General features: G+C 38.8%; 1 protein-coding gene across 1 annotated transcript in view; it reads left to right on the plus strand.

The window, feature by feature from the left end:
* The window catches only part of NPAS2 (neuronal PAS domain protein 2), a 63,214-nt gene that overhangs the window by 18,961 nt on the left and 17,994 nt on the right, over positions 1-26,259 (plus strand). Inside the window, 8 exon segments of the mRNA XM_032226783.1 lie at positions 13,678-13,731; positions 14,120-14,268; positions 17,929-18,020; positions 18,709-18,798; positions 21,566-21,686; positions 22,441-22,554; positions 25,338-25,400; positions 25,403-25,455. Coding sequence (XP_032082674.1) covers positions 13,678-13,731; positions 14,120-14,268; positions 17,929-18,020; positions 18,709-18,798; positions 21,566-21,686; positions 22,441-22,554; positions 25,338-25,400; positions 25,403-25,455 — 736 coding nt within the window.

Here is a 26,259-nt window from a genome sequence, read left to right on the forward strand (position 1 = left end):
ACTTTTTGTTTCTATACATGTCCACACTTGTTTAATATGGTTTGTTTTCTGTTTCCCAACAATGGTATGTGGCAGATAGGGAAACCAATGTACAGGCGGGGCATAACCTTTTCCTAGGGGGTCACAGCAAGATCGACAGCAGTTTACAACTTCCGCGACACCTCATTTTAAAGCCCATAAAAAACTGAATTGAATGAGCTATTAAATGTTAAATTTGCTTTAAGAATGGCTGGAAAATTCGATTCGGAAGAACAAAGGATCATTGACAGAATAAAATGCATTGCCTTTCGAGAGGCTCGCGATGCTGGAGCCAGATCTCAATTCGCCAGATCTCAATCCGGCAGAGAACATTGGGGCCATAATTAAGGATGAAGTGGAAGCTCTGATGATTCAGGAGCAAGGTCAAAATCGATATTCGGTTGAAACTTTGAGAATGAATTTGGAAACTGTGTTGAAAAATCTGGAAAATCGAACGGAACTGTTTGAATTTGTTGTGTTCTTATCCACCTCGTTTGAATGCTGTTCGAAGGGCTAATGGTGGTCATACTGACTATTAAATCGTGTCAATAAACTCAGTTTTGATGGGCTTTCGAATGGTGTATGAATTATTTGTGTTGTTATTACAAGTGTTGCTGTGACCCCCTAGGAAAAGGTTATGCCCCGCCCTGTAAAGTATGCAAGGATTGATGGATGAAATTGCAATGTTGACTGATATTGATTAGTTCAGACTTGATGTGATGTTAATCTTTACTGAGGTTTTTTCTTCTTCCAGAACAACCATAAAGCAAACCAGATTTTAATATAATCATATTTCAAAGAAATATTGGGAAGTATCCCAAGAGACCATCAATATTAATTATAAGGAAAACATGTGTTACAATATCAGAGCTTACACTACAGTATAGGAATTCCCAGTGTAATGCTGAAGGGAAGTTAATTTTGTTCTTTTTATATACATTCTTGGTTTCTTTCTAGCAATAAAAATTACTTTGCTTTTCTCTAAGCAATATCAATATAAATACTAAAGGAATAGTAAGATCATCTACCAGAAAAAACAAGTAATAGGAATTTTGTCTCATCTGAGAAAGCCTGTACTTTACCAAATCACAGATTAGGTAAAGTGTAACATTTTAAAGGCATATGTTAAAGTAAATTCAAACTTTGGATTTGCTACAGGCCTTATGCAGAGTTAAAATCTGTAAATGGTTAATTTAACTAAAGTTACTTAATAGCAATATACTTAGGCTTATATATTACTGTATAGTGCTTTACAGCACTCTCTTAGCCAGGGGTGTCAAACTCAAGGCCCAGATCTGGCCTGCAGAGTATTATAGATCTGGCTCGCAGGACCTCCCTGGAAACAGTGAAGGACCAGCCCGCAGTGCCTCTGCCAGCAAAAACAGAGCTCGGAAGGGCTTCATGCGGACCTCCTGAGCTCCATTTTCACTGGCAGAGGGTTACAGGAGGCCGTCACAGCTGGAATGGAGCTATATCACTTATTTGAAGGATTGGAAATAATTAAGTATTTCTGAAAAATAAAGTTGTTATTCTGCAATCTATATACTATTACAGTAATTCTGTGGTCAATATACTGATCAGTTTTTTGTATGTATGTACCTTCATGAAAATAAATATATGATTAGTTTGGAGTTCTACTGTTATATATACCCCATTTTTTAGTACAGCATTTATTTATTGTTATTTATTTGTATCCTGTCTTTATTATTTTACAAATAAGTCAAGGTTGTGGACATGTGCACATACCTTTTTCCTCTTACATATAAAAGGAATTTTAAAAAATAGGCTAACTACTTCTGTTTATATTTGACAAAGCTACTTATGCCTGCCTTCTGGAAGTCCTGCTCCTTGTATTTGTATTTCCCTTGTATTTCCCTTTATTTGTATGCCGCCCTTTTCCCTGGGGGACTCAGGGCGGCTCACAGTTCAAAAAGGGGGGGGGGACAAACAATATACCAACATGAAGACAATACAACATATTAAAAAGAGAGCACAACAGTCACACAATTCGGGTGGGGTTAGAATCTTAACCCCAGGCCCCGGGACAGCCAGATCTTTAAAGCGGCGCGGAAAGACTGGAGGGTGGTGAGGGTCCGAATCTCCATGGGGAGTTCGTTCCAGAGGGTCGGAGCAGCCACCGAGAAGGCTCTCCTCCGGGTAGTTGCCAGTCTGCACTGGCTGGAAGATGGAATTCGGAGGAGGCCTAATCGATGCGATCGTGTCGGTCTAGTGGAGGTAATTGGCAGTAGGCGGTCTCTCAATACCCAGGCCCACTACCATGAAGGGCTTTATAGGTGATAAGTAGTACCTTGAAGCGCACCCGGAGATCAACAGGCAGCCAGTGCAGCTCGCGGAGGATAGGTGTTACGTGGGTGAAGCGAGGTGCACCCACAATCGCTCGCGCGCGCCGCATTCTGGACTAGCTGAAGTCGCCGAATGCTCTTCAAGGGCAGCCCCATGTAGAGCACATTGCAGTATTCCAGCCTAGAGGTCACAAGGGCACGAGTGACTGTTGTGAGGGCCTCCCTTCAGGTAGGGACACAACTGGTGTACCAGGCGAACCTGGGCAAATGCCCCCCTGGTCACAGCTGACAAATGATGTTCGAAGGTCAGCTGTGGGTCCAGGAGGACTCCCAAGTTGCGAACCCTGTCTGAGGGGCGTACAGTTTGACCCCCCAGCCTGAGAGATGGAACACTTGGCCAATTCGCGGGAGGGAAACACAGCAGCCACTCGGTCTTTTCTGGATTGAGCACAAGCTTGTTGACCCCCATCCAGTCTTTAACAGCCTCCAGACCCTGGCTCATCACATCCATTGCTTCATTGAGTTGGCACGGGGCGGACAGATACAACTGAGTATCGTCTGCATACTGGTGGTATTTTATCCCGTGCCGTCGAATGATCTCACCCAGTGGTTTCATGTAGATGTTGAAAAGAATGGGGACAGGACCGAACCCTGCGGCACCCCACGTTAGGGGCCTAGGGGCCGATCTCTGCTCCCCAACTAACCCCGACTGCGACCTGTCCGAGAGGTAAGAGGAGAACCACTGTAAAACAGCGCCTCCCACCCCCACCTCCCGCAGTCGTCGCAGAAGGATACCATGGGCGATGGTATCGAAAGCCGCTGAGAGGTCAAGGAGCACCAGGATGGAGGCATGGCCTCCATCCCTGGCTCTCCGAGATCATCGGTCAACGCGACCAAAGCGGTTTCTGTGCTGCAGCCAGGTCTGAAGCCTGACTGGAAAGGATCGAGATAACTGGCTTCCTCCAAGGACCGCTGGAGCTGAAAGGCCACCACCTTCTCAACAACCTTCCCCACAAAGGGGAGGTTGGAGACCGGATGATAGTTATTTAAAACAGCTGGATCCAAGGATGGTTTCTTCAGGAGGGGTCTCACCACCGCCGCCTTTAAAGCGGGGGGAAAGACTCCCTCCCGTAGAGAGGTGGTAACAACCGCCTGGATCCAGCCTCGTGTCACTTCTCTGCTGTTTACAACCAGCCAGGAGGGGCACGGGTCCAGCACACATGTGGAGGCTCCTACAGCTCTCATCGCCTTGTCCACATCCCCAGGGTAACAGCTTCAATAGAGATAACTCAGTCATATGTTAACAGTGTACATTCTGTAATCCAAGTAAAACATCTGGTTTGCCAGTATAGTGTATGGTTTGGCACAGTCAGTCTCCCTATGACATTTTGCAATATCCTTATTTTAATCCTTGATCTTTTATTTGGCAAAATAAAGTTAGTTAGTTATTATTATCATTGATACCTTTGTTTTGATTCTTGTAGGATAAGGTGACCAGATTTTCAGATTGGTAAAGAGGGACACCTTTGACCCGGGGGGGGGGGGGGGGCTTGATTAAAAAAATTATATGGAGCAACAAAAATTTTCATACAACGCAAAAATAGTATTGTAATATTTTTTTATTTCAACATAACTACAATTTACAAATATAATTGTAACTGTTGCCAAACATCAAAATTTTGATCACGTGACCATGAGGATGCTAAGTGTGAAAATGGTCGCTAAGTGTGAAAAATGGTCATCAGTCACTTTTTTCAATGCCATTGCAACTTTGGTCACTAAATGAACTGTTTGAAAGCTAAGGCTAGCTTGCATTATAATGCCTTATGGTAGCTTACATTTTCAAGAGAGAGAAGCTAAATTCCTACACACACAAGGAATTTGCCTTTGGTGAATACTCTCAGTGTACATAAAGAAAAATAAAATAGAATACATTCATCAAGAATCATAAGCTACAACACTTAGTGATGGTCACTAAAGCCTGGAGGATTATTCCCTCTGTGCTTCTTTAAAACAGTATATTAGAATAGAATAACAGAGTTGGAAGGCACCTTGGAGATCTTCTAGTCCAACTCCCTGCTTAGGAAGGAAACCCTACACCATTTCAGATAAATGGTTATCCAACATCTTTTTAAAACTTCCAGTGTTGGAACATTCACAACTTCTCTCCTTGATTAGTTTCCACCAATTGCTTCTTGTTCTACCCTCACGTACCTTGAAGAATAGTTTGACTCTCTCTTCTTTGTGGCAACCCCTGAGATATTGAAACACTGCTATCATGTCTCTCCTAATCCTTCTTTTCATTAGTGGTTCAGGCACCAGACAAGAAATCAGGAGTTTCTAGTCCAATTTTGGGCATGAAAACCTGCTTGGATGAAATGAGGCCAGTCACTCTTTTTTTCCCTTCTTTCCTTCCTTCCTCCTTTCCTTCCTTCCTTTCTTCCTTCCTCCTTTCCTTCCTTCTTTTCCTTCCTTCCTTGTTTCCTTCCCTCTTTCTTTCCTTTCCTTCCTTCTTTCTTTCCTTCCCTAACTTTCTTCCCCCCCTCCCTTTCTCTGTTGTGGGGAGTTGGAAGGAGCATTAGATCTGCTCACCGCCTTAAAAGTGGGATTTTTTTAAAATGGCTTTTTTTAAAAGTGATTTCAGCTGGGATGCCTTTAGTACTCGCCCCATCTGTCCTCCCATCCTCCTTCCAAAAAGTTGATTTAAAAAGCCAGCGATCTGCGCCCGCTTCTCCAGCGTTCCTGATTCAGGGGCAGAGGTGCCTGGGCGCGCCCTGTTCCCCCCTTCGCATTAAAGCCAAAAAGGACCTCCACAGAGATGGCTCTGGGTCTGGGAAGGCAGGGACGGGACGGGATGCTGGAGAGCAGCTTTCGCCTACAGCCTTGGGGGGGGGGGTGTTTGCAACCCTGCCCTGCTTGGCACCCCTCGTTGCTTGAAATGGGGTGCTCCGTTTGGGGGGGGATGCAGGAGGTCCAAATAAGAGGCGGGCTCAGCCTCCACTGGGATGGAGCAAGCAGAAGGAAAGGCAAAGCGGGAGGGGGAGGGACTTCGCTGGCAGTTGCAAAGCTCAGCCTTCCCCGATTGCCTTCCCCCACGCCTCCCAACCCTTTCAAAAGCCACCCCCATCACCAGCCTCTCCCAACCGGATCCCCGCTTGCCTCCCCTTGGCTCACCCAGACCAGTTGTACAGTATGGCTGCAGGAAGAGTGGCGCCCAAAGAAGCGGGGAAAAAAAACTTCCGACGGCTGAGCTGCTTGGCCCAGGACCAAGCCTCCTCCTTACCAGCGCTCTCCTGCAGAAAAACAACATCAACCCCCCCACACCACCCCCCCACCGGCACGCTCGCGCGCCCAAACCCCAAAAGGGTAGGGAGGGAAACCACTGCCCTCTAAAGGCCACATCGGGAACGACACTTTAGAGAAATAAAAACTTTTTTTTAACAGCGTCCTTTTTAAAATTGATTTTCTTTCTTTTGGAAAATCGGGGCTTTTTCAATACGCGACGGGACACACAAAATTATTAAAAATCGTGACTATCCCGCCAAAATCGGGACATCTGGCCACCTTATTGTAGGAACCATTTGTCCTCAGGACAATACTTTTTCCAAAAGGAAAAAGCATACATTAAAGGTATTCTGATTTTGATATTGTGGATTTATTTAAGAAATAATAAAGATTACAAGGTCATTAAAAGAAAAAAATACTTTTTAAATTAATACATTTGTTTAATAAATAATCATTTGATTTTTTCAAAATCCAGCATGATACAAGAAGACTTGAACTTGTGAAATAAGATTTTCCCCATTTGTACTAGCCCTCGATTTCAAACTGTCATATTTTTCAGAGTATAAGACGTACCGGAGAATAAGACGCACCAAGATTTTGAAGAGACAATTTTTTTAAAAAAAAAAACTTTTTGAACTCTGCAGACCTCCCAAAAATTGTCCTTTTTTTCGTGAAAATGGCCCCATTTGGTTTTTTAAAAAAGGGCATGAATAGCCTATAGGAGGCTTGTAGAGTGCTCCTGGGAGGTTTCCCCCCCCCATGAGCAAAATACAGCCCATTTTTCATGAAAACGGGCCCAATTTTTGTCAAAGAAAGGGCACGCACAGCCTTTAGGAGGCTTGTAGAGTGCTCCTGGGGCCTGGGGGGCAGAATTGAGCAAAAACAGCCCATTTTTCACTCATTTCTGCCCTCCCCAGCCCCCAGGAGCACTCTATAAACCTCATAAAGGCTATGCATGGCCATTTTGGTGAAGGGAGCAGGGTTTCGGGAAGCAAAAATGCTGTATTCAGTGTATAAGACACACCTAGATTTTCAACCTCTTTTTTGAGAGAAAAAGCTGCATCTTATACTCCAAAAAATACGGTATTCATTTAACAATGATTGAAAATAAAGTTGGAAAAATGTTAAAATATGAAGTTTCTGTACCATTTTTATAACATGTGTTTGAAGACTGCTCTATGCCCGATAGTGATGATTATTTTCTTACAGTAAAGCATAAAACCAGTTTAATGTGGTCACAAAATTAAGTTAAACATATTAAGAGATATATAGTTAATAAAACTAATATCAAACTGTATGCAGATGGGCATAAATCAGCCAGTAAATATTTTCAGTCTTAAATCCAAAATTTAAATCCAATAGTTGCTGTGTTACAGCAATTATGGTAGCATAGCAGAACCCTACTTTTAGATATTTTGGAGTGCTAGTTGCTAATGAAGAAAACAAGAGTTCATTTGACCTAAATGATTAATTAACAAGGGTGTCATTAGATGCGGATGCCAGATGACACAAAGGGAAGCACAACAACGCTTGAAATATTATGACCAAACACAGGGATATTACCTTGACCCAATACAGGGACTTTAAACTTTCTTTCTAAAACCCTAGATAGCAGAATACTGTCCTAAGCAAAATAGATTGATTGATGTTAAAGAGAATGTAGCAACTTACCATACAGGCCATTTTACAAAGGTGAGGAACTTTACTCCTATATCTTCTGTATCCTATATTTTCTAGACCCAAATGAAGAACAGGTTGCTTTAGAGCCACGGTGGTGCAGTGGTTAGAGTGCAGTACTGCAGGCTACTTCTGCTGACTGCCGACTGCCTGCAATTTGGCAGTTCAAATCTCACCAGGCTCAAGGTTGGCTCAGCCTTCTATCCTTCTGAGGTTGGTAAAATGAGGACCAGATTATTGGGGCAATATGCTGACTCTGTAAGCTTAGAGAGGGCTGTCAAGCAGGATATAAGTCTAACGGCTATTGCTATCAGTAAAGTAGCTTTCTTAAAACCATTGTGGTGAGAAACCAAATGATTTAAATGAAATGAAGATATGATTGAGTGGAACAGATAATAACCACAAAAGATAATGCATGAAATGATGTTCAGATGTAGGAGAAGCAAGGATGGTTTACAAGGATAGAAAGAAAGGTATGGGGAAGCATAATGAATGGTGGGATAAATTAGATTTAGCCTTATTTTCTTTTCTTTTCCTCCAAGTTTCTTTTGCCCTGTTTCTCACTCTTATTCTTACTTGGCGTAACATTCTTTATCATGAAACATAACAGTGTGATAGATTTCCACTATATGTATACACAATTAATTAGATTAATTAATTGGGGATTTTGCAGTAACCTTCCCCTGGAGTAGAGTGGGAATGGAGATTTTGCAGTATCCTTCCCCTGCCATGCCCACCAAGCCATGTCACATCCACCAGGCCATGCCCAAAGAACTGGTAGTAAGAAAAATTGAATCCCACCACTGCCTCTGACTCTGTTTCCCCCTCCCTCCAAGGTGTGTCAGCTGTCTTGGTAATAGCCAGAGTGCTGAAGAGACTTCATCTTCTGGTATTAGAGGCTCTTGCAAACAGAGACTACCTTCTGATATACTCAGATTTTGACATCTTCTCCAACTGCATTTTAACATCTGAGAGCAAAGTGATTCAAAGTGAGCTGCTTTGATAACAGAGTTCACAGAAAATAGGTATTTATCTACAGGGTATAATGGAACAAATTACAAAAAAAATGTGTCTCAGGGCATCCAGATGACCAGTCAGTGCTAATCATCTGATATGTCCACTACATTGAAGCCATATCCCTTTTTGGTCATAAACGGATTAATGCTTTGATTGCTTAGGTATACTTGCCATTTTTTATACTGTTGACACATCTCTAGACCTGCAGCTGATTCATTTTGACAAAGTGGGATGAAAATAGTTGGGATAGTATACCATTTATAGTACATATTGTATATAACATGCCAAATTGTAATTCTATGCATTCAGGAGTTTCATTACAATAAGGATTTGAAATATTCCTCTGGTATCTCTTTTAATGTAGAAATAGCAGTATAGCATCATCCTAAGTATTGAGCAAAGAATCCCAATTTTGCTGCTATGTGCAGAAATGCTCCTTTCCAATTTAAAAATAAAAATGTTTAAAAACAATCTTTCCTTTTTTAGACTGTTCAGTCTCTGAATTCTGTGTAGTTTAGTTTAGTTTGGTCTATATGTATCTGTCTAAACATTTTATTTTTATCATAATCTCTGTATCTCTTCATAAAACTGTCTATAATTTAAGAAACATGTTTTAAAACACTTTTTCAAATGCTTTTCTAAGGACAGATCTTCTATTGCTGTGTAGGCAAATCTTTTAGTCACCAAGTGCCGAAACGGGAGCGCACACATGCCAGAAATGGGGCGTCTGCTCTTCCAATTTCTAGTGCGTGCGTGCACACTGGCCACGTGATGTCTGGTTTCTGGTGCGCATGCGATGACTAGCTGGCCAGTGCTTATGCAGAAACCAGAACAGCGGCCGCCCGTGTGCATGTGCATGTCAGCTGGTCTACATGTGCTAATGCATGACAGAAACTGGAAGACCCATTGGCCGGTATGCATGCATGCACCGGAAACCAGAAGAATAGCTGCCTGGCGTGTGCTTGCTCTCCGTGTGGTTGTTTTTCCGGTTTCCGGCGCTCTCACATATGTGAAGACCAGCTGGGCGGCACACCGGAACCTTGAAGAGCAACAGGCGACGGCTCATGTGCCTGGAGAGATGGCTCTCTCCACTTCCGGCACACGTGCCATAGGTTCGCTATCCCAGTTCTATAGAATAAAGGAAGGTCTATTGGTTCTCATTGCAGAGAAAAACACATAGATCAAGCAGTCTTGTTGATTACAATCTGGAGGTGGTTGTTGATTACCTTTTACATGATGTTTTTTTTAAAAAAAATTCCCAGTCTAATCTATAGCCCTGGGATTTATGACTATTTCAGATTCAAATCATAATTTGTTTTGACCCTATTTAATCTTTTCAGTGTCAACTAGGTGCTACCATCTTATTGCTATGTGGGAAGAATGTATTTCTGAACTATTAGATCATGCCTGGAAATGATAAACTACTGTATATTGCTATAGCTTATGTGGTTCAGCATACATTCAAAACATATTTTATTCAAAATGCATCAGAAAATTAACATTGCATGTCTTGTCAAATATCCTGTCGTGGATTAACCTGCATAATATTTTCTTCATGGCCAGCTTTGATTTTAATATTTCCGTTTGATCTCATATTGTAATATATTTTATCTATTCCCTATTGCTGTAGTTTCTGTTTGTATTTATTCCATCTCTTTTTTTATTTGTTTCTAATATTTTTGGGGGGAGCTCTGGATTTCATTTAAAATCATTTAGTTTTAGATTTATTGCTTTTTAGTAATTGAGTATCTTAAACCTGCTGTATATGTGAAAAGTATATGGATAGATGAAGACTCATGGAAACAATAGATTTTCTAATTTTATCTTTTGGAAAACTAAATGAACATAAAGATCCTGCATGATGTCAATGCCTTAATTTAAAACTTAACTCATGTATGTTATAGTTATCTATCAAATTGAATTTATGTCATGAAGAATCAAGCATCACTTTTAAGTTGAACTTTAAGAAAAAAAATTGAAATAGTAATTTTGAAACTTTACCAGAGAAAATACTGGAATTATTTCAAATGCAATAAAGTAGAATAATTTTAAATTTGTTACCTCCTGTGCTATATCTAAAAATAATAATGAGAAGTTGTAAAGAGGTTGTGCTTATTGACAATATACTGAGATATATTGTTTCTGGTTGGAAGGATAAACTGAATTCAACATTTTCTGATAGAATATGATTTAAAGATGTAGCAAATGTGGATTAAAATTGTGAAAACAAATATTTGTTGGACAATTGTTCTGAAGAACACTGATGACTTACAAGTAAAATAAGAGAGGCCACCCCTCTGTCTGCTGTCCATCTATCCATGAGTTATCCTGCCTCTACTGATACTACTGTGGCTTGCCACCAAATTGTGATTTCTGGATTCTGGGTAGACAGAACAGTTTAATTCAAATATTTAGAAAGACATATTTTATTAAGTTACCCAATATTTTGGGGTCAGTGTTTCTAAATCATTATTTCTCTGGCTATGTCTGCCAGGAGAGAGTAGTAGAGATGTAGTATTAGTGAAAAACACTTTCACTGGAAATTCTTTGGTGTGAAATATTTATGTAATTGTTTGTTATTTATTTTTCATTTTTCTAAACTGCCCCTCTCCCTTAAATAAGAATAAATTACTGCAGCAAAAAAGGTCATAAAAGGAGCTGAATAACCACATTGCTGATCGACAAGTCTTGTCCCAACCCTGGTCATAACTTGAAGACTACCTGTAATTTATTAAAATTAAAGAGGAATGGATCTAGCATGTTCTTGAATGTCCATGTTCTGCAACACATGTGAAATTAGGTGCTTGTTTTTTTGTATGTTTGTTTATCAATCATCTCAATCACAGAGGGGCTCTGTATGTATTCCTATAGCTATTTGGAAATGAATATAATGAGCAAAAAATTTGGTGAATGAGCTTTCATCAAGCTTTATACCCTTCTCGTAACCATTTCACAGGCTGCTACTTTTGTTTTTGTGTTAGTGTAAAAGCTAAACCTGTACCACATGTTAATGAAATATCATCAAAGACAATCTTCATAGAGTCTTCATTGCTGCAATGAACTCAGGAAGTGTTGACTGCAAAACAACCATTACAATTGCATCACAAGAACAGTGTTGCCCAACTGACCTACTTTTTCCCTTGTGTTCAGAAGGTTGTTTGAAATTGCTGGATGGGGATAGGCATACTTTGAAGTGTACAGATGGTTATCTTTATTCATATTCGTTTACAATGTTTGCTACTCTCTTTTTGCTAAAAGCTTAATTAGAAGATAAGAAAACTATTCCATTTTCCACAAAACTGATTTTACAGCTTTATTTATATTTTAATCCTTTGTATTAGAGAATGTTTTAAAATATAGAGTTTATACATCTGCAACTAACAAATATATAGTATTATTAAATATACTGTTACAGAAGTAGATGCCTTGTGGAAAGCAGCCAGCTGCATTTTTGACTATACAAAATTGGAAATAGAAAAAAATGATAACAAATGAAATAATATAAAATAGGCAAGTCTTTCCTAAATTAAAGATATCTAATATTGAATCAGTCAACAAAGACCCAAATTTGGAAGGTTACTACACTTGATTTTAATCAAAAGGCTGGTTCTTTCTTCAAAGAGTTCCAATGCCATTGGCAAAAGGATTAAAAACAAGCAGGATTTTTATCAGAATATCTGCTTGTTTGTCCAGGCCATACATTGGTATCACGACTGTGAAAGCAGTACATTATAAATCACTTTATTTACTACTAACTAATATTCAGAAATAATAATTGCCATTTAGTATTTCAAAATAATTATATTCCAATCACAAATATTTCAAAATATTTCATTTTGTTTAGTTAGGTAATATTTTTGTCACATGAACAACTCTTGGGGATGTAAGAAGTAATACAGAAACGTTTTTTTCATGTGGATTGCAGTCTACTACATGGCAAGGGTTGGGATAAACAAGTTGTTAAGCCAAGTACTTGGGAAACAAATGTGTTACTAAAACACACAGTGGCTGAAATTTATTCTAATAGACGATGGAGAAATAAGGTGATATATAGGCTGGTTTAGATTGAAAGAAATGTCATCATAACTATATTTGGTTTGGATTGTTGAAAATACAGGTAATCCTCAACTTATGACCACAATTGAACCCAAAATTCATGTTGCTAAGTGAGACAGTTGTTAAATGAATTTTGCCCATTTTAAGACCTTTTTGCCACATCTGTTAAGTGAATCACGTATAGGTGTTAAGTTATAACATGGTTGTTAAATGAATCTGGCTTCCCCATTGACTATACTTGTTAGAAAGTCGCAAAACATCATCCCAGGATACTGTAACCGTCATAAATATGAGTCAGTTGCCAAGCCTCCAGATTTTGGTCACATGACCATGGGATGCTACAATAGTTCTAAGTATGAAAAACAGTCATGAATCACTTTTTTCAGTCATGATGCAACTTCGGTTACTAAATGAACTAGTGTAAGTCGAGGATACCTGTATATACCTGTAGATATATTGGATTGTTGGGATAGCAATAGTGAAATCATTTTGTGAATCTCTGATGGCATGGTCAGTTTGGATGTGAGCAAGAGCCCAGGAAAATTTTGAAGCTGATTTGCTGCATTATGAATGAGTGCTTTGGCTTTTTCTTTTTAGCAGAACAAATCCCAAATCTATGAATAACTAAATTGTTAATTATTAGATATTGTAAGATCTTATGTATTTGCTTGTTTGCATCTATCTGAAAACAACAAAGTATCCCAATAAACAAATATACTTATGTTTTTTTGTGGTGTCTTAATTGTGTAGGAGAGCCAGTTTGGTGTAGAGGTTGAGGGCACTTGGATGGAAAATGGAAGAGCATGAGTTCTATTCTTACCTTAAACTTGAAGCTAACTGTGTAATTTAGGCCCAATAACTCTCTCTGATTTGTAAGCAATGGCAAATCACTTTCAAAAACATTGTAGGGACTTGCATCTTATGTTGAATATGCAAGAGCCGATTCCTTCCCAGGGTCTCATACTGCATGTTTTCACTTCTGTAATGCTTTTTGCACGTAGCCTTTGTATTAGAACTTTGGGGAAAAGTTACATTCTATATGCATCAAGATATTTCTGGGGCATTCTTCCAAAACCATGGATGGATGGATGTGGATGGATGGAGGGATGTGGATGGATGAGTGGATGGATGGAAGGAAATTATTGTTCAGAAATGGCTGCAATGTGACTAAAACAAGAAACAAGAGTACTGATTGATGATTCCTAGAGCTACTGTCTTAAATATAGTGTCACAATAAATTAAGTTATGGCACATTTATTTTGTTTGAAATATAAGCATAATGGAAATTACATATTAAAATTATTTGTAATTCTTTCAACAGAAAACGCTGTTCAGACAATCTGATGGATGAGGATGAGAAAGACAGGGCAAAGAGGTAAGTAGTAGGCAGTTTTTTGAGAAATGTATTTGTATATTTAACATAGTTTTGTAAGAAGAAAACAGCAAGAAGCAAAGAAACCTGGTAGTACATGAAAAACAGTAGAATATCTATAATTGTTTTCTGCTATGCTTTTTTGCATTTTTGCATTGAACATGGGTATGTGAAAAATGCAGGATTCTTTCCTTCATATGTTAGCTTTAGGAATTTGAATTTACAATACTAGGGCATACTTTCAACCAAAGCAGTTTTGTTCTTTTAGCACTCCATTGTCTTTTAGTTTATTTCATTCTAATGTAAAGAATTAATTTTCTTAAGAAAAGATCACAGTAATAAATAAACATGAGTGATTCCATGTCTACTAACAATTTAATTCTGTTCATAGGGCTTCACGTAATAAGTCTGAAAAAAAGAGACGTGACCAGTTCAATGTTCTCATTAAGGAACTCAGCTCAATGCTTCCTGGAAACACACGAAAAATGGACAAAACGACAGTTCTTGAAAAAGTCATTGGCTTTCTCCAGAAACATAACGGTAATTCTTGTGTGATCTTTAAAACGAACAATTACTCTATTTCAGTGATGGCAAACTTTTCCTGGCTTGTGTCCCAAAAGCGGGGGAGCACAAGGGTTCATGCGTGGGTGTGCCACACCCATACTATGTGCACAACCACAGCGCGCATGCATGTACCACCAGCACTCCCCCCCCATTTTTGGCGTGCTTTTTATGCCCTCCCCAGGCTCCAGAGGCTTTATAGGAGCCTAAGGAGGGGTGAAAACAGCCTCCCCTGCCTCCCCGGAGGCCCTCCAGAGGCTTCAGGAGCTGGAGCGCGAAAAACCGGCCCTACCAGCAAACCGGAAGTTTGGGAACAGACTTCCGGTTTGTCTGTAGAGCTGTTTTTTTGGTCTTCCGGAGCCTTCAGGGAAGCCTCCTAAAGGCCCCTGAAGGCTCCGGAGAGCTAAAACCGGCCTACGAGCAACCCAGAAGTGTCTTCCGGTTTGCTTGTAGGGTCATTTTTTTTTCCCTCTGGAGCCTTCAGGGAAGCCTCCTGAGGGCTCCTGAATGCTTCAGAGGGCTAAAACCAGCCCTACGAGCAAACCGGAAGTCCGTTCCTGAAGTTCCGGTTTGCCCATAGGGCTGGTTTTTGTGCTCCAGAGGCTTCAGGGAAACTTCCGGAGGGCGAAAAATGGCCTCAAACAAAGGCTAAAGTCAGTTGGTCAAAGTGCACATACGTGCTGGCCAGCTGACAGGGCAAGCCTCGCATGCCCTGACAAATGGCTCCGCATGCCACCTGTGGAATGCGTGCCATAGGTTCCCCATCATGGCTCTAATGAGTTGTCTCAATATCCATTGCTTTGTAATTAAGAGTTGAATGTAAATTTACTGCAACAGGTTGTTATTTAGCTGAAAACAACTGTTTTCCTTTGAAATCAGTTTGAGATCTTTTAGTTTCTAATTGCTCTACTTTGAAACATTTCATTAACATCGGGGTATCTAAAACTTAAGATGGGTTAAATTTTTAATATTTTACAATTATCCTATTATTTAACTTATTTAGGAAACACATTTTAACGAACTCCCATTTAACCAATTTGCCAGAAATAAGAATTTAAGCAGATATGAATCATGGGAAGTTTGAGAGAGTTATAGCCTGCAACTCTCCACTGTTTTTAAAAAAGATTCTGAAAATACCTTTGATACTTGGTAAAGGCCAGACACATTAATGAAAATAACAGTGGCATTGGGAGTGGAAGTTTGATAGTCCCATATAGTAATCTCCCATTTAGTTAAACTAATTATACTTAATTAATGAAAATATCAGGATGTGCAAGGAATCTGATGGGTACAAAACATGCTGTGTGTAGTCATCATCTTGGAAATACATGGCTTTGATATAAAGCCAAAATATGAATTATTAATTATAATTATACATTTACAGTAATTACATTCCAGGGATCCTTCACAAATGATAGGAAACAATATGTTTTTAAAAACAAATAATATGTAAGTGAAAGTATTGACTTTCCATTGAAAGATATAGTGATAGATAGATGATAGATAGATAGATAGATAGATAGATAGATAGATAGATAGATAGATAGATTGAGATTGATTAGATAGATATAGTTCTTTGGAAGATAATAGCTTTTCCATGTGTCTTTAAAAATATGTGTATTTACCTGTGTTATATGTTTAATGAGTATAAAGATATGCAGTACACAATTATAACCGGATCAAGGTCAAATAATGAAAATCAAATAATCAAAATGCAACACAAAGTCTTGGAATATTACCCATGTGTGGCAGGTATTAATAAACATCCAGAATTTAATTTAAGAAATTTAATTTAAGAAAGTTTTTGCCATTATAACAAACTTCAGGTTTGAAAGGTTGAAAGAGAATAAAGATTACTCTCTGCAGGAGAGGCAGGGCCTCACCACTGTCATGATGAAAAGAAAAAAAAATTAAAAGGAAAAAGGCAGAGGTAGTTGCTGCCAGAGTCACAGTGGATGACTCTGCTTACTGATTAACTACAGGGGGAGGCGAGAGAACCACATGCCTCCTTTAGACTATCGTTATGATCAGTTGTGCTGAGTTAAGCAAGGGTTAAAAGGCTAAACATTCCTTATGCAAAGGAGGCACGTGGTTCTCTCGCCTCCTGCTCTGGCAGCAGCAGGTCTTGCCTTTTTCTTTTTACATTTTCACATTTTCATCATAGCGGACAAGAGGAGAGTTGAAATCCTGTGACACAGCTGGAAAAGGTATGTGGATCCTGGGTCAGAGGGAACGGGGAGGAATTCAAAATTATTGTAATTTGTAAGTAATGTTTTATTGTGAGTAATTTGTGTGTGTGTGTGTGTGTGTGCGTGTGTTTGTTTCTTCACTTCACTCATACAAACTTTCTCAATTTGAGGAGAGTTTGAGAAGAGAAGGAAGGGAGAGAGGCAGGGAGGGTAGCCTTGTTTGAGAAGAGAGGGGCAGCCCGCCAGCAGAGGCAGGTCTTTTACCTGCCTCTGCTGGCGGGCTGCTGTTCTTTCTTTTGCCTGCTGTGCCCACCTTCCCTTTCTCCTCTCCCCCACCGGGAGCCCCGTCCTGCTCCCCTCTCCCTTTCCTCCTCCTCTCCCCTTTCTTCGCCGGCTGCCACCTCGCCCCCCCACCTCCCCTCCAGCCGGCCTCAGAGAAGGCACCGCTGCACCGTGGGTTGTCCAGGAAGTTGCGGACTGGGTTCTTCTCTAACAGGCTGTCCCGCTGCCCACGCTTGTACTCGGCGATCTTCTTCATCTCCTCGTTCATCTGCTTGATGTTTCACTGCCGCCGCTCCTCCCACTCCTCTGGCTGGGCGGCCTCTGGCTCTCTTCGGTGCCTCTCGGTCTGCCCGGCAGCCTCCGCCGAGCGGCTCTTCTGAGCTCCTGTCATGGCTACGCCCTCCTGCTCGGCCTTGCGCCGGTCCTCCTCGATCTCCTGGTAGTGGCGGATGTGTGCTTGGTTCTTGCACCGCAGTGCTTCGATGCGCTTGTCCAGCTCGGCATCCTTCTTCTGTGACTGCAGCTCCAGCGAGGCGGACATAAACGCAAGACGCCTCAGTTGGGGACAGTGGCGGGAATACTGCTTCTCGCCGCCGCTTCACTCTGCTGCCTTGCCCCCTGCTACCTCCGTCCCTGCCGCTGTGTCCAACAGAAGCGTCTCACATCTATGATGGACATAAATGCAAGACGCCTGTTGGACACAGTGGCGGGGACGTTGCTTCTTGCCACTGCCGCGCTCTGCCGCCTCGCCTCCTCTGTCCCCGCCGCTGTGTCCGACAGGCATCTCGCATTTATGGCGGACATAAACGCGAGACGCCTGTCGGACACAGCAGCGAGGACGTTGCTTCTCACTGCTGCCGCGCTCTTGCCTCACCAACCGTAATCCTCACCGCACGTCACTGACTCTCTGTGATTTTCTCCTTTAAGGGCAAGTAAAGCAAAAATGAGACTTTGTATGTTAAAAGTTAAAATGAATATTGTGGAAACCAAGGGCTACTTTAAAGAGAAGATACATTCTGCAAATTAATCATTCTGCAATTGAACTCAAAATCCTTATCTTTATAGATTCCTTATAGAAGTCAAGATAAACTTGTTAAATAAATTTATAGCAGTTGTGCTGTGGCCTAGTCATTAGTAGATTTATAATAAGACATTTTAATTTGTTCAGAATTTTCAGCACAGACAGAACTTTGTGATATTCATCAAGAATGGAAGCCCTCTTTTCTCAGCAATGAAGAATTCACTCAACTGATGTTGGAGGTGAAAATTTCAATTTTTACAAAACTTTGATATGTTGACTTCAACAGAGTTATCAGTGGTGGCTTTTGAATTGATCAGCATGTCTGGAATATTTCCCGTTTTGGAATATTTCATTGAAAAAATCTGATGGTATTCTATAAGATGGGTATTTCAATATGTAACTATAATTGTTGATGGATCTCTGTAAAAGAAAAATAAAAAAGGTATTATCTATGCATGCCAAGTAATTATATAAAATGATTGACAACAAGAGAAAAAAAAATAAACTACATGTAGTCCTCGGGTTATAATAACAACTGGGAAGGAAATTTCTGTCACAATGTAGTCATAATGCACAATTTTACATGACCATATTGGCTATTTATAGGATACCTATGTGTTATAAACCTTTTGGGGTAGGTAGAAATAAATAAATGCTCCAAAGCACTCACATTTTAGCTTTAAGGAATAGGCAGTTTAATGGAGGTTTGGATATAAATTGCGTACAGACCGCATATAGTATGCATGTATTTTTGATCAATTCATAAAATCTGACCAAAATCTCTTTTTCTTCATAGTCTCTGGAATTCACATATCTGGCTTCTAAGCCATATTCAAAGTCTTCTGTAACTTCTTGTTCTCAATAGCAATACAAGCATTATCATTTTACTACCTCTTTTAGAGAATTACCACACTTTTTTCCCTGTAGGCATTGGATGGGTTTGTTATAGCAGTTACCACTGATGGAAGCATCGTGTATGTTTCTGATAGCATCACACCTCTTCTTGGGCACTTGCCGGTGAGTGGTTCAAATACATTCATTTTGTATCTTACTTACCCTGCACTAACACTCTCAAAGGGACTCTTTAAAAAGCCATAAATACTGTTAAGTGCCATCATGAAATTTATTTTGACCAATTTAAGAAAAATAGTAGATAAAATCTTGGACAGGAAATTTGCCTTTTATGTGTGTTTGGTGTCATGATTCATGTAAAAGAGATGGAGTGTACATTAGAATGCTATAACTCTGATTAAATCTCTTTGCTGTCCTCTTGTGACTATGTAGAATTTTGCAATCCAAACTTGGAAGCGCTTTGAAAAGAGGCAACATTATGGAACTGTTATTAGAAAGAAATGTGACATCTGAGGGTGTGTGCAAGGATTTGGAAAAACTAAACATTCTATACTAGGAGTGAAAAAAAATGTGATAATGTAATTCTGACAATTAAATTACTAAAGGCACAGACTATTCCAAGTAGATGAGAAACTGGAAATATGATTACACAGGAAATCGAGAGATAAGATTTAAAAGAGTATAAAATGAAAAATAAAACAAGAATAAATACAGTAGAGTTGCCCAGACTTGTTAGACTTGTCTCAGGAAAGCTAAAGTCCAAATGACAGAAAAATCCAGAGCAACCTAACAAAAACAGACTTCTCTGACTTTGATTCAATGCCGTGAAAAACAAAGGAAGACTTGGTGTGCCAATGTGTTAAATACGATACATCAATTATCTCCCTTTTGGCTGTGCCTTCTCCCATTACTTTTCTACACAGGAAAAGTAAAAGTAAGAAGGAACTTACAGCCCAGAATAAGTAAGGAGATGCTACTTCAAGTTTCCAGGCACAGATGAATATATCCCAGAGTGATAATGGCGTTTTCTGGAGTTGTTGAGGATTTTTGGAGAACAGGTGAGATGTGAGAAGATGGATACAAGCAAATATTCTTATTGTTCATTCAAGAATAAGAGATGGACTTGGAAGTCTGCTGTCAATATTAACCAGATTCAGAAAAGTTTCGTCATTTCTGAAATTTAGGGAGACAATCACCTTGATCATTTGCAAGAAAAAGTATGTGAACCCCTTGGGATTACGTGGAGTTTTGCATGAATTGGTCATAAAATGTAGTCTGAACTTCATCTAAGTCACAACAATAGAAAAACACAGTCTGCTGAACATAATACTACACAAACATTAGATGTTGCCATGGTTTAATTGGACATAACATGTAAACATTCATAGTGCAGGGAGGAAAAAGTATGTGAACCGTTGGACTTAATAACTGGTTGACCCTCCTTTGGCAGCAATAACCTTAACCAAATGTGTCCTCTAGTTGCAGATCAGACCTGCACAACGATCTGGAGTAATTTTGGACCACTCCTCTTCACAAAACTGTTTCAGTGTAGCAATATTCTTGGGATGTCTGGTGTGAATCGCACTCTTAAGGTCATGCCACAGCATTTCAATCGGGTTGAAGTCAGGACTCTGACTGAGCCACTCCAGAAGGTCTATTCTGTGCTGTTGAAGCCATTTTTTGTTGAATTACTTGTATGCTTTGGGTCATTGTCCTGTTGCATCACCCATCCTCTGCGGAGCTTCAGTTGGCGGACAGATGGTCATATGTTTTCCTGCAAAATGTCTTGATAAATCCTGGAATTCATTGTCCCATTAATGGCAACAACGTCCAGGGCTTGAGGCAGCAAAGCAGCCCCAAACCATGATGCTCCCTCCGCCATGTTTTACAGTGGGAATGCGGTTTTGATGTTGGTGTGCTGTGCCTTTTTTTCTCCACACATAGTGTTGTGTGTTTTTCCCAAACAACTCAATTTTGGTTTCACCTGTCCACAGTATATTTGCCAGTAGTGCTGTGGAACATCCAGATGCTCTTTTGCAAACTTTAAACATGCTGCAATATTTTGTTTGGATAGCAATGGCTTCCTCCGTGGTGTCCTTCCATGTACTCCATTCTTGTTTAATGTTTTCCTTATTGTAGATGTGTCAACAAAATGTTAGCATGTGCCAGAGATTTCTGTAGGTCTTTAGCTGATTCTTCTTTACCTCATGAAGCATTCTGCACTGTGCTCTTGCAGTCATTTTTACAGGACAACCTCGCCCAGGGAGAGCAGCAACAGTGCTAAACGTTCTCCATTTGTAGACAGTCTGTCTTACCATGGACACTGAACATCAGGGCTTTTGGAGATACTTTTGTAACCCTTTCCAGTTTCATGCAATCAACAATTCTTGATCGTAGGTCTTCTGAGAGCTCTTTTCTGCGAGGCATGGTTCACATCAGACACTGCTTCTTGAAACCAGTAAACCCAAAACAGGTGTGTGTTTTTAAAGGGCAGGACAGCAACACATCCAATATCATCACACTGATTGGAGTCAAGGTTGGCTCACTCCTGGCTCCAATTAGCTCTTGGAGAAGTCATTAGGCTAGGGGCTCACATACTTTTTCCTCCATGCACTGTGAATGTTTACATGTTATGTTCAATTAAACCATGACAACATCTAATGTTTGTGTAGTATTATGTTCAGCAGACTGTGTTTTTCTATTGTTGTGACTTAGATGAAGTTCAGACTACATTTTATGACCAATTCATGCAAAACTCCACGTAATCCCAAGGGGTTCACATACTTTTACTTGCAACTGTATATAGGATAAAATAATAGGCATACAAGCAGATTTGATGTAAAAATTAAAATTTTAATATTTTCAAAATGATGGAAAGAATGGGGATGCCTATTTTCTATCTTCGTTTTAATAGAGTTTTGTCATTTTACAGTCTGAAGTCATGGATCAAAATTTGTTAAAATTCCTCCCTGAACAAGAACATTCCGATATTTTTAAAATATTATCCTCTCATATGCTTCTAATGGATACTGTTTCATCGGATTATCTAAAATGTGAGTGATTAAAAAAAGTTTGTAAATAACTTTTTAAGTTGGCTTAAAATATTGTGATCAATGCAAAATGAAATAAGACAATAAAGAAGGCGTTGATTAGCCATTTAACTTTTAATTTTCAAATTAAAGATATCTGTAGGCAATATTCACCTGTACAATTTAACACAATTATAACTTAAAATGCAATTGATTTCATCTATTAATTGTAGTCTTACAGAAATTAGACATGTTAATAAAATACTTTATGATTACATATTGAATTCCTTTAATATGACTGTTCTTAAAGTCTCAAAATTTATGTTTCTTTAATACAAAATGATTTTTGAGACAAATATTATAAAAAAATATTATATGGGAAATAGGTAAAGGTTTCACAATAACAAGTTTAGTTTTTAAAATGTATCTTTTTATTTTTGAAAATGAGACATTGCAAAGAAAAGGGAAATGCCTTTTACATTCCATTGCTTTTCATTATCTTTAAGTCTGTGTGATTTATTTCATAAAATCGTACTGAATAATGGGAAAAGTGCTAATCTCAATTCTTGATTTAAATATGCATGAGAAATATCTATTTATAGTTCTGAACAACCTAGATTCATGCAAAGCTTCATCAAAACTTTGAGATAGGAATCTTGTGCATCACTGAATTCATTGGGGGTTTCCCTTTTGTGTAATTATATAACTCATAAGAAACTGTAATTAATGAATAATGATTATTTTACTAATGTCTTGTAGTATTTTATTTAAATTTCAGGTAATGAGGATTTAGAATTTTATTGCCATCTTCTGCGAGGAAGTCTGAATCCAAAGGATTTTCCAACATATGAATACATAAAATTTGTAGGGAATTTTCTATCTTACAATCATGGTAAGAACTTTTCAGTTCTATAGGAAGAAATTATGACCACATTTACATGGTGAAATATAATTCTAAAAAGAAACTTTTAAAAATACTTAAAAGGTATTTAAAAAAATGACTTGCTGACATTCAGTACTTGGATTAAAATATTTCAGAGGTCAGCATTAACATTACTGGCACAACAAAGAATTTTCTAAAATGCAATTAGCATTTCATAGTTCAGAGTGAAATTCGTAACGTTTTGCTAAGGAAGCTTTATAGGAATTAATTCAAAATGCATATGATTATGACTGGAACTCACCCTGCAGATCGAAACAGTCCATTGGCCATAAGATCTTCTTTAATCAAACAGTAATTTCTACATGCTGTCCATGTCATTCCTCAAGGACAGCTTTCTTTCATCTACTTCAGACATCTAACATTCTTTTAGTCATAATTTAAATGCAGGAAAAATGAACAATTTCTCAGAATAACCTATTAATTAATGTTTGGGGAGCACTTTTGCTGCATTACTATTAGTCTTCTCATTGTTCCTATCACCCATCAACTCCCACTTATGACTGCATGACTGTAACTTTGTTGCTTGTATCCTTACAATTTATATTGATATTGATTGTTTCCTGATTACTTATTTGTACCCTATGACTATCATTAAGTGTCGTACCTTATAATTCTTGACGAATGTATCTTGTCTTTTTATGTACACTGAGGGCATATGCACCAAAGACAAATTCCTTGTGTGTCCAATCACACTTGGCCAATAAATAATTCTATTCTATTGGGTTCAGTTTTTTGAATCTGTCACGGATGTATAATTAGCAGCTCAGTAAAAACTCATTTTCCGACATTGGCATTCACAGCAAAGTCTAGCTATCCTATTTATCTTTTATTCAACATTTTGTTTTTTTTTTTCCATTATTTTTCTTCATATGTTCTCTGTCTTCTGATCTAGAATGCACAATTAACCATTTTAAAATTACTGACATCTTTCTATAAGAAATCTGTATCTTCCATTTCCATTTTATGAGAAAAGTAAATTCCTCCATACTACATCTTTTCTCTACATCAATGATTATTGCGCAGTAAACATATAGTAACTGAAAACCCCCAAATAAAAGGGCCACAGATATAATACTTCTTGTTAAATTGCCTTCATGTCAGGGGTGGGTTCCTGCCAGTTCTAATCTCTTCTATAGAAGAGGTTCCACAAATCTACCAGGCCGTTTAGAACCAGATCCAGCTCCCTCCCTGCCTGTCCGCACCATATTTGCCCAGCCCACTGCCCACTGATTGGCTGGTTCACCAATCGCCCCATTCGCCTCTTAAAGTCTTAACGCTGTCAAGTTTGAACATCCCTGGAGGTTTTTTCTAAAGGTTAGGGGTGCAAGGGTCTTGTAACTTGACAGCTTTAAGACTTGCATGCTTCAAATGCCAGAGTTTCTGAGCCAACATTTTGGTTGCTAAACAAGAACGTTGTTAAGTGAGTTTCACCACATTTTACAAGTTGGCCATGCCCACCCAGACACATGGCTGGCAAGCCACTCCCACCCAGTCACATGGCCATCAAGCCACTCCCACAAAGCAGGCCACACCTATAGAAGAGGTTCTAAAAAATTTTGAAACCCACCACTGCTTCTTGTAATTATTGTTTATCTTCTATTCATTTATTTATTAAAATGCACCTAAGATATAGTAGTGGTAGCACCTACCAGATTTCAAATGACCAAGTTGGATAGGTCTTCAATACTAGAACTGGAAATCATTAATATCAGGGCTGTAGGCAAGATTTGGAAGTTAATGAAACATCCCAGAATAAGGCAAACACTTCTACACTGTTCCTGAAAAAACAAGATGAACATGTCAGTATACTGAATATCAGAAGTCAAGTTCAGCTTGACAGCAATTGTATCTTTATGATGTTAGAATTAGAATTAGAACCAACATAGTTGGCACCAACAGGATAATTTCCTAGTTTTTCCTCTGGTTTATTTATTTATTGGCATTTTATCTTTTCACAAAAATGTGATCTTTATCTAATTAAGTTGTATTAGTATTAATTGGTAAAATAGTGGCTTACTAATTTTAAATTGGTAAGAGAAAAGGATTGCTCATTTTAAAGCTGCCATTGGACATTTCAAAAGATTTTGGATAAGAACCATGATGAAGTTGCTATCCAAGTATGCACTGATGAGAACATAGATCTCCTGTTTATGATTAATTACTCATCATGTTAGAAGCCCATAAATGTTTGTCCTTCCCCTATATTAAAAGGCAAGACAGGCATTTTTGAGTCACTTATCTCCTGAAACATTCCAGTTAGTCCTTAAAATTTAAAATGTGTTGCAAGTTGAAATAAAACTTCATTATTGGTAAATTGGTGAAGGTTGAACTTTGTGGATTACATATGAAATAAATGACACCTCCCAGCCAAGCCCCCAAAATAAAACAGGGAATTTAGAAATGACCCAAACAGGGCCATTGCATGGTGTTTTGGAATAGCAAATTAGTCCCTTTCCAATTACAGTACTATTCTGATTCAGTTGACTTATTTTCACATCCGAATCTCACTTTTCCTGTCCACATTAGAAGACACGGGGCATTTACTATCTTACCACATAGCCTAGATTTCTTATATATACATACATGCATGCATGGATGCATGCAGCCAGAAAAGTGCATTCAGATAATGATGTGGGATGTTCCATATTAGTACATTTCATATGTATAAAAGAGTTAGCAAAAGCAAATTTGCCAGAAAGGCATAATCCTTTGCCTTCTAATTTCTTATCCAGTGCCTCTATCTGACTGTCACAGTGCTGAAGAGGTTGCTCCTAGGGGTTACAGAACACCACAAGGAAACAAATCTGCTTTGTTGCTACTGTTCGGCTGGCCACCCCTCAGTTTTTAAAGGCAAGTTTGTCTGTCTTAGAATCTTACCAATAACAGTGATATCTAGGATTGTGCATGCCTTGGAAATGATTGAGAAGAAATACTGCAGATCATTTCTAATGAGAGAATTAGTTCAGCACTTCTTCCTTTCATTAAAGCAGCCTGAAAGCTGTGGCAACATTTTGAAAGTTATTTTAATGATACTGGAAGTTGTAGTACCAGCCTCCCTACAGAAAACAAAACTAGGGAAGGCTGATATATATGCTCCTGAATGGAAATAAATACAAATACAGGAAGTGTTAAAGTAAATCAAGTTCTTATCTGCAGATACTATTTCCAATCAAATTATGAACATTGTTTGGATTTTTCTCTTGAAGATTACCTTTTTCTTACATATGTCACTGCAATTAATTAAGTCTTTTGTCCATATTTTGCATGTATAGGCAAAACCAAAGAATTAGTTTTGACTATGATCAAGTATGCAAAAAATTTTTTTAATGCAATACATTAATGAGGTCAAAGCAAAGGATCTAATTATTAAGGAATAAGACTCCTATTGGAGAATAATCTGTACTTGGTCATAATGTATAGTAAGACATTTTTCATGCATTCAGTCAACTCTTTTAATTTTAGCTGAGTTAAGTTGTATACCATAAAGAAAAGGGATTGCGTCAGCATTTATTCTTCTACAGGGTCTGCTAGGTTGTGTGTGGGGATGTAAGTGCTTCAGTTAAGCAGATCTGGCATGCTGTAAACAAAATGCAAACCTAGAATACTTTCCATTTCACAATGGAATTTATTCTTCTTTTGTTTGCTCTTGAGTCT

Source organism: Thamnophis elegans, chromosome 11, assembly GCF_009769535.1.
Source record: "Thamnophis elegans isolate rThaEle1 chromosome 11, rThaEle1.pri, whole genome shotgun sequence".
Classification (NCBI taxonomy): Eukaryota; Metazoa; Chordata; class Lepidosauria; order Squamata; family Colubridae; genus Thamnophis; species Thamnophis elegans.